The 13,055-nt window shown below is 40.6% G+C and overlaps 1 protein-coding gene across 1 annotated transcript in view; it reads left to right on the top strand.

Annotated features, from left to right (window-relative positions):
* The window catches only part of CSMD2 (CUB and Sushi multiple domains 2), a 513,762-nt gene that overhangs the window by 439,093 nt on the left and 61,614 nt on the right, over positions 1 to 13,055 (top strand). Inside the window, 2 exon segments of the mRNA XM_057305507.1 lie at positions 7,229 to 7,309; positions 7,791 to 7,904. Coding sequence (XP_057161490.1) covers positions 7,229 to 7,309; positions 7,791 to 7,904 — 195 coding nt within the window.

Raw genomic sequence — 13,055 nt, 5'->3', positions numbered from 1 at the left:
CGTGTGATTCTGAATGAGTTACATAGCTTCTCAGCCTCAGTGACCTCAGAGTTGTTAGTTAAATGTGTTAACCTATGTGAAGTCCCCCAGCACAGACCTCCATACATGTGAATTCTCCTCCTCCACACTTCTAGGGCAGAGAGACACCTGGAGCTGATCCTTGGGGCCCAGTCCAAGCTTAGAGGCAGCACAATGAGGCTTCTCATTCCATTCATTCACATCAACTCACTGGCTGGGTTACCCACTTGTTCCCCAGCTTGTCCTTTAGCACCTTCTAGAGGGTTGTCCCACTCCAAAGGAATCCAGAGCCTCTGTTGACCTCACAGGAAGTCCTGTGCATAAGTGAAGTCATGGAGAATTCAAGCAGGAGGAGCAGGAATGATTCAGGGTGGGTTTGTGCTTATCGACAGCCAGTTTTCTTCCAAGAGTCTGACGTTACAGATCTGGATGCTTCTTCATTTTTGTGACAGTGGAAACAGCATTGAAAAAGTTCTCTGTGGGCTTGTGCCCACCTATAGGATAATCCTCCGTATTACAGTTTGCAGAGCATTACACATATTTAAACTGGAAATTGGGAAAGCTTGACTTTATTCCTGGCTCCATCTTACAAACACTGGATTTTATCAGATTTTTTAAATTTTTGCCAATATGGTGGATGCATGAAATAGCATTTCACTCTTATGTTAATGATGAGGTGAGCATCCTTTCATATCTTCATTGACTATTCATGCTTTCCTGCTGTATGAAATGCCTGCTCCCCATAGAGCTTTCTTCCTCCAAGGTGAGAGAGATAACAAATAAACAGACAAATAAAATCTTTGCAATTTGTAATAAGTTGCTATGAAGGAAACAAATAAGATAGCAAACAAAAAGGTGAGGAACTCTGCTTCATGTAGAATAATTGTGGAAGGCCTGTCAAAAGAAAAAGAAGGGGGTAGATTTGCAGAGACTAGGGAGTGGGACTGGTGTGGGGGAAAGATTGTCTGCCTTCCATAGGCAAACATTAGCTTTAAATAAATTTCTTTTCATATTAGGACTAATAGGTAGAAAAGAAAAGTACCTTAAGGAGAGCTATGAACAAGATTCTACAGTATTTTTTAATGAGAAAAATCAGATTTGAATTACAGAGGAAAATGCCCTTGGAAACATGTAGTTTAGGAAATAGAAATAAATTTTGGAAAGCATCTGCTTCCAGCATAAAAGTCTAGACAACAGGGACTGCAAATACGAGATAAATAAAAGGGGAGCTAAATGTCTTCCCTTCCCTTCCTGAATAATTTGGTCCTAAAGCTGTTAAATGGGATGAAGCAAAGTGGGCATCAGAGGAGAAAGGGGGTCCACACCGAGGGGCAGCATCTGAACAGAGACAGGGCTGGCATGGGGTATCAAGGCTCTGAGCAAACTGAGGGAACATCCCTGTAGGGTAGGAGCCCCAGCAGAGTGAGGGGGCATCCACACAGAGGATGCATCAGACTCCAAGGAGGGACAGCAGGGCATCCACGTAAGGGAGGAGTGGCAGTAGAGAGGAGAACTTGGTTCCCTCTGGGTGATTGATCAAATAAGTTAATAGATTAAGGACAGTAGAGGGTAGGTGTCTCACTGTACGAGAAGAGGGTTAGAAATGTGGCAAGAACAAAAATTAGAATATACCCAGGGAATTGGATTGGAATTGGAGGTGTGAGTTTGAGCTATGGTTTTCAATATGTACACATAGATACAGAAGGAGATGTGGGTCTAAATGTGGGTGTGTGCACGCACATGTGTTCCTTGGCTCCTTCCACTAAGAGGGCTTGGAAGCAATGACTCCTCGATAGCACTGAGCACATCGAGCTCCAGTTACTGGTCTCTAATACCATTTTCCACTAAAATGGACCAGGATTCCTTAAAGAAAAGGAAACCATAGGAACAAAACTACAGACAGCACAGAATAAAACAGTGAAACAGTGACCTACAGTGGCTGTTGCCGAGCTGGCTGCTGTTTGACATAATGCAACGAGCCCGCCGCACCAGTTAACGCGCTAACCTGTACTGGAGTCTGACTAAAGCTGTATCAGGGCCTCCCCCGAGGGGAGCAAGGGGAGTGGGAACAAAGTGAAATGAAGGAGTCCTGAATGTCCCCCTGCCCTAGAGTTCTTTAGCAATAACATACATGGTAGATACAGTGTGTGCTCTGGGGGGAGGAGGGATTGTCTGTAAAAGACCGAAGGTCATGCACCAAAACGCTAACAGTGGTTATGCCTGGGTGGTGGTGGGACTTGGGGAATTTCCGTTTTATTGTTTTTTAGTATTCCACCAGCTTTCTGTATTGAGCAGAAATGTGTAATTTTTTAAAAATATAATGGGAAATGTACCCCAAACAAACTAGTAACCACAATATATTAAACACTCAGGCTGTGTTTAAGTGGAGATTTCTTTTTACTGATTTTTTTTTCCTAGAAGTATGTCTTAGAAGATATTTTTTTCAGAATTTGAGACACTTTATTTTTTTTAGTTTTATTGAGATACAGTTGACATGCAGCACTGTGTAAGTCTAGGCATAAAACATAATGACATGACTTACATATATTGTGAAATAATCCCCACAATAAATTCAGTTAACAGCCATCATCTCATATAGGTACCCCAAAAAGAGGGGAGAAATGGGGTTATTTTTCTTTGTGATGAGAACTATTAGGATCTGCTTTCTCTTAACAACGTTCAAATATACCAAACAGCAGTGTTAACATCATGCAACACGTGATATCCCCAGTACTTATTCATCTTATAACTGGAAGTTTGTACCCTTTAACCCCCTTTATCCAATTCCCTACCCAGAAAGTATACTTTAAAGGTAAGCATGTGGCTGAGATTAGAATATATCAAATTAAAAAAAAACTTTATAAAGGAAAACATTAAGAATTAGCTAAGCAGAGGGACGCCTGGGTGGCTCATTCAGTTAAGCGTCTTCCTTTGGCTCAGATCATGATCCCAGGGTTCTGGGATTGAGCCCTGTGTGGGGCTCCCTGCTCAGTGGGGAGTCTGCTTCTCCCTCTCCCTCTGCCCCTCCCCCCACTCGTGCTCACTCTCTGTCTCACAAATAAATAAAATCTTTAAAAAAAAAAAAGAAAGAAAGAATTGGCTAAGCAGAATAAGCAGAAACTTCCTGCATTTACAAATCCAGAGAGTGCCCTAGATAAATATAAACAGAGGATAAACTGTGAAAATATATTTAACAGGCAGAAGTCAGTCTTTTTTTTTTTAAGAGAGGGGGCGGGGGGCAGGGGCAGAGGAAGAGGGAGAGAATCTTTTTTTTTTTAAAGATTTTATTTATTTATTCATTCGACAGAGATAGAGACAGCCAGCGAGAGAGGGAACACAAGCAGGGGGAGTGGGAGAGGAAGAAGCAGGCTCATAGCGGAAGAGCCTGATGTGGGGCTCGATCCCAGAACGCTAGGATCATGCCCTGAGCCGAAGGCAGACGCTTAACTGCTGTGCCACCCAGGTGCCCCAAGAGGGAGAGAATCTTAAGCAGGCTTCATGCCCAGTGCTGGGCCCTATCTCACAACCCTGAGATCATGACCTGAGCCAAAATCGAGAATCAGATGCTTAACCCACTGAGGCACCCGGGCGCCCCCAGATGTCAATCTTAATTATGCACCAGGTTCTTCAAATTGTAAGAACAGGGGCAAAGAACTAATAGAAGGTTAAAAAGAAAAATCCAAATAGTCTGTTAATCTGTGAAAAAAAATGTTTAACCTAACTTGTTATCAAATGTCAATTTAAAAAAAAGACATGCTGGGGCGCCTGGGTGGCACAGCGGTTAAGCGTCTGCCTTCGGCTCAGGGCGTGATCCTGGCGTTATGGGATCGAGCCCCACATCAGGCTCCTCCTCCAGCCTGCTTCTTCCTCTCCCACTCCCCCTGCTTGTGTTGCCTCTCTCGCTGGCTGTCTCTATCTCTGTCGAATAAATAAATAAAATCTTAAAAAAAAAAAAAGACATGCTACCTTTTTTGTTGTTTATCAAGTTGACAATGATTAAAATTGGTGACTGCTTCCCCCAGTGGTCTCTGAGTTCCATGAGGACAAGGACTGTCTGTTTTGTTTACTCTTGCAACCTCAGTGCCTAACACAGTGCCTGACTCAGGTTAAGCCCTCCACAGATAATCATTAAATGAATTGGATGAAAGAATGATAGTAGCCATTGTCAGAGAAACTGCCACTCGGTTCCCGATATCAGTTATAGCCATTTTCCTGGAGAGAAAAATGGAAGCATACATCCAACACAGGCATGGTCCTCCCTGGTTTATGTTAAATCATGGTTAACCCCGCGTGGTTACCCCAAGAGTGCTTCTTGGTTTTAATACCCACATTTCCTGAAGCTTCTATGTCTCCCACTATGTTTTTCAGCCAACACATCTATAGAAAAAAATTAGTTAAATTCATCAAAATGTAATACAACATTTTCAATCAAACCATATGCAGGAAAAGTCTCAGGTTACGTTCCGACTGCGATTGGTAAAACATCAGGATCCCAGGTGAACATTTGGAATGTGTGTCTGTGGTGCTGCTGGTTCTAAGAGGTTATGATAATGTGATGTTCATTGTGAACCATGCCGTACCACCCACAGCGCCGTCCTGAACACATGCCCACATTACCCTTGTTTTCTGGCTAGGGTTTCACGATGCTGCTCGCCGAGCAGGCTCGCATGGTGCGCTGTGGTATGCAAAGTGTATGTGCTACGACGCATAGAGCCGCTGTTTTGTTACAGCCATAGTCATTCTTGGGTGGCCAAGCAGTAATGTTTCAAGTATTTAACTTCTAGCATTATGGTTTGTCGCATATATATACGTATCTCGTTATTTTAAATACTTTCTGGGTTTGGGATTACGCACTGTAATTTTTTCCCACTTGAAGTCATGGGAAATAGGCTCCTAGTTAGCATCTTTACAGGGAACATCTTATTTCTGGGAGTGGATTGCTGACATTCAGTAGGAGATGCTCGTACTTTAAAAGGGTCATGCAATTTAATCGTTCCTAGTACTTTTTTCTGTAAAATTTTTTTTAAATTTTTATTCAAATTTTTTTCAAATTTTTATTTAAATTCCAGTTAGTTAACAGGCAGTGTAATATTAGTTTCAAGTGTAGATTTAGGGGTACAGCACTTCCATACATCACGTGGTGTTCATCACAAGTGCACTTCTTAATCCCCATCACCTGTTTAACCCATTTCCCCCCCACCCGCCTCCCTCTGGTAATCATCAGTGTGTTCTCTATACTTAAGAGTCTGTTTCTTGGTTTGCCTCTCTTTTTTTCCCCCTTATGTTCATTTGTCTCATTTCTTAAATTCCACATATGAGTGAAATCATGTGGTATTTGCCTTTCTCTGACTTATTTTGCTTAGCATAATACTCTCCTCCTCTATCCATGTCATTGCAAATGTCAAGATTTCGTTCTTTTTGATGGCTGAGTAATATTCCATTATATATACACCACATCTTCTTTATCCATTCATCAGTCGCTGGACATTTGGGCTATTTCCATAATTTGGCTATTGTTGGTAATGCTGCTATAAATATCCCTTCAAATTAGTATTTTTGTATCCTTTGAGTAAATACCTCGTAGTGCAATTTCTAGATCCAAAAATATACAAAGAACTTATAAAACTCAACACCTAAGAAACAAGTAATCCAGTTAAAAAATGGGAAGAAGACAGTAAAAGACATTTTTCCGAAGAAGACAACCAGATAACCAGCAGACACATGAAAAGATGCTCAACATCACTCATCATCAGGGAAACGCAAATCACAACCACAACAAGATATCGCCTCACACCTGTCAGAATGGCTAAAATAGGCAACACAGGAAACAACGGGTGTTGGTGAGGATGCAGGGAAAGGGGAACCCTCTTGCACTGTTGGTGGGAATGCAAACTGGTGCAGCCATTCTGGAGGACAGCATGAAGGTTCCCGAAAAAGTTAAAAATAGAACTACCCTATGATCCAGCAATCATTCCTAGTTTTAAGAAAGGAAGAAAAAAATTCATAAAAAACGCATATATAGGAAGGATGTGTATTACAGTTTTATTTTAAATTGCAAAACTTTAGAAACCTAAACAGTTAATAATAGAACATCTATTAAATAAATTCTAGTCAATCATATGACTAAATCTTATGAATTCATTTCCGTCATTTTTTAAGAGATGTAATGACATAGGAAAATTCCTGCAATGTAATAAATGCACAACACAAAGGCACCACACGCTGCAAATTTTGTAAGAGAAAAATAGATATGCAGAACGTATGTACTCTGAGAACTCACAGTAAGGGTTAGCAGTGGTTTTCTCCCAACAGTCTGTAGATGAGTTTAATTTTCTTCCTATGTTTTCATAGAAAATCTCATATTTTCTCTCAAGACTGTGTATTACATTTGTAATTTTTTTTGAGAGAATGCTCTTTGTAAAATAACACAGTGGGGTTTGGAGTGGCTTTGGAAATAATAACAGCAGTAGCAATGGCAACAGCAGCTCGCACTTACATAGCACCGAACTGCGTGCCAGGTAGTGAACGGAAGGCAAGCTCTGAGCCCACACCGAGCTTTGTCTTGGTAACACCATCCACACACAGTCCCGTCTCTGCCCAGAGGGATGGTTTCCAGCGTAGAAAACCCACTGAAGCCAGAGCTGTTTGGCCAACAGTCAGAAGGGAAACCAGCTGGCTTTAGTGCCCACTCATGTGAGCTACACATGGTGCTTAGATGCCAAGCACAGAAAAGAATATGGGATTTGAGAGCAGCCAGATCTGGCTTCAAGTCCTATGGCACTCACTTCCTGTGTGACCTTGGAGAGGCAACTGAAGCTTTCTGAATCTCAGCTTCCTCAAAGAGAGTAAGAACCCCTTGCAGGAGGATCAGCCATCCTGAGAGTTAAAGGTGACAGGGAGTGATAGTGCCTCACATATAGTAGGTGCTCAGGAAATGCTTCACTCCCCTTCCCGTCAGTGCTAGTGACTGTCGATAACTTCTTAGATGCTCTCTCCTTATGTTGGTGTTACTATATGGTTCCTGGTTTTTACATCAGAAACAAACAAAGGATGACAGCAGATAAGCAAAATAGTACTCTGCTAAACTTGCCCTGTGTGCAGTATGTGTGTGAGTGATGAGGAATGAAAAGGTGAAGCATTGAACAAGTGAATGACAACGTGCCCCGAGAATGATGCTCTTACACCAGTTTGTCTGCTTGTGTCTTTTCAGCCTATCCACTCACCAAATGCCCTCCTCCCACCATCCTCCCCAATGCTGAAGTCGTCACAGAGAATGAAGAATTCAACATAGGTACCCCCTCCCAAACCAGCAAGGACTGGGCAGGCGACGAGGGGCCCGGTCGGGGTGGGGCGGGCCAGCAAGGTGCACCTCTCCCTCCCATCCATGGAGAGAAACAGTACGCCCAGTGCAAGATGGCTGATGTTCTGTCCACTGAGTCTGCTCCAAATAGACAAACACTTCCTTTTAGCCATCACTAGGCAGAGGAGACAGGAAGGCAGTTTTCTTCTGTGAGTCAAGTCAGTATGTTTTTGAGAAATAAATCCACGCAAGGCACTATAAAAAGTTCCTGGAATGTGGAAGCTCAAGGCTGAGCTGTGAGAAGCAGGTAGCAGTTTTCTGCATCGTTTGATTGGAGCTGACCTGATTGTTTAAGCCTTTGAACAGAACACAACCCACCACTGATTGACCTGCCTGGAAGTGGGTGTAAGTACTAAGGGGTGCCCCGCCCAGACTTCTCCAGGGAATCCCCATGTTGGTCTCTCTTTGGCAGGTGACATCGTCCGCTACAGGTGCCTCCCTGGCTTTACCTTAGTAGGGAATGAAATCCTGACCTGCAAACTTGGAACTTACCTGCAGTTTGAAGGACCGCCCCCAATATGTGAAGGTAATTGCACAGAGCCATGCCTTTATGGGTCTTCAGTTCCTCCAGAACATAGCCTTTTTCTTACTCCTCCTTATATTCCCAGTCCCTGCCCATAAATGAAGAGGTTATTTGGTGAATGTTTGTATGAATGAATGATTGCTCTAGAGAAATTCTCTGTCCTACTCTTAGGTTTGGGGCTACAAATTGTCATGGTAACCACTTTTATTTCTGTCTTCCATTTTCTAACTGGTATTCTCTGGTAATGGCATACTGATCATTGGAAGGAGGAAGTTCTGGGACCTCAGGGAGAGGTGGGCTTGCACACCAGCCTGGCTCTACTGGAGTGCAGATGTGCTCGAGGTCCTGTGTGCTGAACTTCAACATTGTGACACCTTGACAGAAAATGAATTGTCTTCACAAAGGAACCCCTACTAAGACCAAAAATGAGACTCTCCACTCAAAAGGCATCTGACCTGGGACGAGATATTTAATTGTCCCATGCCTCAATTTTCTCATCTGTAAAATAAGGATAATATTATTTATGCCATGGACTTACTGTGAGGAATTAAATGGATTAATAATGTAAAGCACTTTAGAACTATGCCTGGCACATAGTAACTGCCCAATGCAGGTTATTATCATTGTTACTAGTACTACTACTGCTTCTGGTACTAGTGCTACCAACAAATATTCAGTAGTCTGTGGAGAAACAGGTCAGCTTCTTTCCCACTTCTCATAAGGCGAGAGTAGAGAATCCACAATATGGATTGTTAGTGAGAAGGAAAGAAGCTGCCGCCCTAGAATTAAGCTGCCCCAATACATTGAGGAGTTCATTGAGTTGAGCTGCCCTACCCACACACCAAACAACCAGCCCCCTATAAAAGTGCACTTTAGCTTTGGTCCTGCTCCAGAACTTCACTGCTTTGCTCCAACCTTCGTTTCTTATCTCTGGCTATTTCTGTGTCTACGTGGCTCCAGCCTTCTTGGCTTTACTCCTGTCCTCAGCCTCATGCTTACCTCTAGGACTTGGTGTTGTACTTGGCTTCTCAAGATGTGACCCTTCACTGGCTTTTTTATAATAACAGCTTTATCAGGATAGAATTCATGTACCATGCAACTCATCCATCTAAATCACTTCAGTGATTTCTAGTATATTCAGAGCTTTGCAGCCATTAGACAATTTTAGAAGATTTTGGGGCGACTGGGTAGCGCAGTTGTTAAGCGTCTGCCTTTGGCTCAGGGCGTGATCCCGGCGTTCTGGGATCGAGTCCCACCTCAGGCTCCTTCGCTGGGAGCCTGCTTCTTCCTCTCTTGCTCCCCTGCCGTGTTCCCTCTCTCGCTGGCTGTCTGTCACATAAATAAATAAAATCTTTAAAAAAAAAAGACAATTTTAGAAGATTTTTTCACCTCAAAATGAAACACTGTATCCATTAGCAGTCAAGCTTCCATTTCTTTCCAGTCCCTCCCCCCAACACAGTTCCAGGCAACCACCAATCTAGCTCATGTCTCTATGAAATTGACTATTCTAGATATTTCGTATAAATAGAATCCCACAAGAATTTTTTTGTATGCTCAGGAAATAAAAATAAAATCCAATATCAGTAAAGAATGGAAATATCTACACATTCATTAAGAGAAAAATGAATACAGGTAGAATGGTTCAGATACAAAAAGTAACAATGAGCTAAGAAATCAGTACAATAGGGTAGTGAATCTAAACAATACTGACCATGGTAGATTTAAAAATATACACACAACTGGACAAATAAATGGCATTGGACGAAAGAAAAAGTGAGCTCAGGACCCTTGCTTGTTGAGGAGAAGCCAAGATATTGATTAACCCTCTATGTTCGTTGAATATATAAATTAAAAATAAAGCTTAAATTTGTGGATAGTTTTTTGAAATTATGGATAGCCATAGTATGTGTAAGTTCTAAATTGATAATCAAAAATAAAGATAAAGGGAATTCAGTTAATCCAATAGAAACATTAAAGGAGAGAAAAAAATCATAAAACAGAAAACACAAAATGAGGTAGCAAAACTGAGTGCAAATATATGTGCAACCGTAGTAAGTATAACTGAATAAAACTGCTAATCAAAGGAGAGAGACTTTCAGATTAGTTAAGTAAAAAAAAGTTTAATTATAGACTTTCCATAAACTTAGACTTGAATATGTTCATCTGCCTCCTTAAAGACAGCTAGAAAGGTGTCACTCATCCCTGGTAGGAAACCAAACTTTGAAAAAGTAGCAAGTACTAACCTCTAAAATCTGGTGTAGCAGAGATAGTCTTAGACAAAATAGAGTTTAAGGCAAAAAGCATTAGAAAGAATAAAGAGGGAAATTTCATGCTGGTAAACATAATACATCAAAAATATATAGCAGCCACAAACTTCTATATACCTAACAATATAGGATGGAAATATATAAAGGAAAATTGACAGAATTTTAGGGAGAAAAGGACAAATTCATAATTACAGTTGGAGATTTTCACACACCTCTTTCAATGACACACCAACAATAAGTAGGTACGTATAATATTTGAATGATATAGTTATATCAATCAGTAAGTTTTGGCTGCATAAAAACCATGCCAAAATTTAGAGCTTTTAAACAGTAACCGCTTATTTCCTACAAAAGATGCAGTTTAAATATAAATACCAGATAGACTGCAAGAAAAGGGGAGAAAAAGATACATCATGCAAATGGTAAACATAAAGAAGTTTTGGATAATACTGCAACCAAGGAGTATTACCAGAAATAGATTTTATAATGACCAAAGAGTTAATTCCATTACAAAGGATATATATATGTTATAGACAGATGATAAAAGAGCTTCAAAATACATGAAGAAAAAACTGACAGAACTAAATGTGAAAAAGAAAAGGCAAACTACAGAATAAAAGAAGATATTCATCATACATATATTTCTTAAAAGAACTTGTATCTAGGCTATGTAAAGAACTTTAACAACTCAATAATAAGACAGTCCAATAAAAACATGGACAGAAGACTTGACCAGACACTTTACAAAATAAGATGTATGAATAGCCAATAAGTATATGAAAGGATGCTAAAACATCATTTGTCACCAGGAAAATGCAAATTAAAACCCTAATGAAATACTACTACACACCTAGAATAGCTAAAACTTAAGACTGAAAATACCAAGCGTTGGCAAGGGTATGGAGCAAGTGGAATTTTTATACTTTGCTGGTTGGTATGTAAAATTATACAGTCACTTTGGAAAACTGGTAGTTTCTTTCAAAGTTAAACATACCCCTACCCTACTGCCCAGCAATTATACTCCTAGTTATTTTCCCAAGAGAAATAAAAACCCATATCCACAAAAGGACTTGTATATGAATTCCATAATAATCCCAGACTGGAAGCAGCCTAAATGTTCATTAATAAAGAATGAATGAATAAACACATTGCCCTATGATTGCTACAGAGCAATAAAAATAAAACACAAAACACCATGGATTGAATCTTAGAAACATTATGTTTAGCAAAAGAAACCAGACACAAAAACAACATGTCTGATTCCAATTGCATGAAATTCTAGTGCAATCAAAACTAATCTGTTGTTAAAAAAATAATATCAGTGATTTCCTGGAGCATGGGGCAGGTCATACTAATTAATTGCAGAGGGGCGTGAGAGAATTTTCTGGAGGGATGAAAATAATCTATATCCTGATTATGGTAGTGGTTACACAGGTATATGCATTTGCTAAAACTCATTAAACTGTACACCTAAAATCTGTTAATTTATTGTACATAAATTATATCTCAAAAATTTTGAATTTTAAAAAGAAGTTAATGAGTTATAAAACAGAAAAATAGCCCTACTGATCAATAAAAAGAAGTACCTGGAACAAAGAGTCACAAAATAATCAAACCATTAGGTGAGTTAAACAAAGAGAGAAAGCAGGAATATACAAAAATAAGAAAGGGAAAGTGGGATATAACCATTGAAGCAAAAGAAATTTTCAAATTATGACACTATCTTGTACAAACCTATGCCAATAAATTAATGATATGAATGATTTTCTAGGAAGGTATAATTTAATAAAATTGACCCCAGCGGATAGAAAGTTTATACTTTCCTAATTCTTTAAAAGAAAGAGAGAATGTTATCAGAGGAAACCCCATCGAAGACATCAAGACTAGATGGTTCCGTGGAGGAATACTACTAAACCTTCAAAGACCAGATGTCTTGAGCATAATAGGAAAGAAAAATGTGTAAACACTAAATCCCAGATCCGATAAAGTTGCACACAAAAAGGCAAACCTGTGGACCAATCTCATTTGAGAAAGCATACCTATGTCCCCTCAGTTGGGGAGTTTCAAGTAGAAAGGGGAGAGCTTCAAGAGCAGACCTGGTACCAGCTGGAGTGTACTAGGGGAACATAAATGTCACCATACTTCAGGGACCTGTAGGTATCAATTTAGTGAAATCAGGAGCATTTCAAAAACAAGGCTGTTTTTCTCCAAAAAGCCATTCATTTTCCTTTCCTGTTTACAAAATAAGAAGGAAATTCTCTCTGGAGAAGCTAGTTAATACCTTTCAAAGCTACTCAAAGAGGGGGTGCCTGGCTGGCCAGTTGGTAGAGTGTGTGACCCTTGATCTCGGGGTTGTGAGTTTGAACCCCATGTTGGGCGTAGAGATTACTTTAAAAAATAAAGTGTGTTGCAAAGCTACTCAAAGAAGTCCCAGATGAGTTGTGTGAATTTGGGGCCACAGCAAGCATTTTTGTCTGTTAGCCCAGACCCAGTGCTGATTAGCAAGCCCCATTTCTGTGAAGGCAGAAGGTTTGAAGGAAGCAGTGGAGATGGGTGGAGAGTGAGTGGCTCAATCTCCTCCCCAGAACAGCCTCGTCTCAGATCATGATCCAGGGGTTAGCCCTTGGCTTTGCAGCTCCAGAAACTCTCCTTTATCAGTGTCCTGGAATCCAACACGTTCAGGAAGCCTGTCTAAAGGCACATACACAGCAAAATCCCAGTTCCTCCATTTGTAGTGATTGGGATACTTGTTACTACTGCCCAGGCCATGCCTCTTTCAAGGTCCTGAAGAAGTTGATTCAGTCCTCAGGACTTTACTGTGGCACACTCAGCCCAAGCAAATGGAGGGGGTCATCCTGAAGTTTGTTTCACATAGGATGTAGTGACA

This window comes from Ursus arctos, unplaced genomic scaffold (genome assembly GCF_023065955.2).
Source record: "Ursus arctos isolate Adak ecotype North America unplaced genomic scaffold, UrsArc2.0 scaffold_32, whole genome shotgun sequence".
NCBI classification, from domain to species: domain Eukaryota; kingdom Metazoa; phylum Chordata; class Mammalia; order Carnivora; family Ursidae; genus Ursus; species Ursus arctos.
The sequence above is the reverse complement of the archived record's forward strand: the minus strand, read 5'-3'. Positions and strand labels throughout refer to the sequence as shown.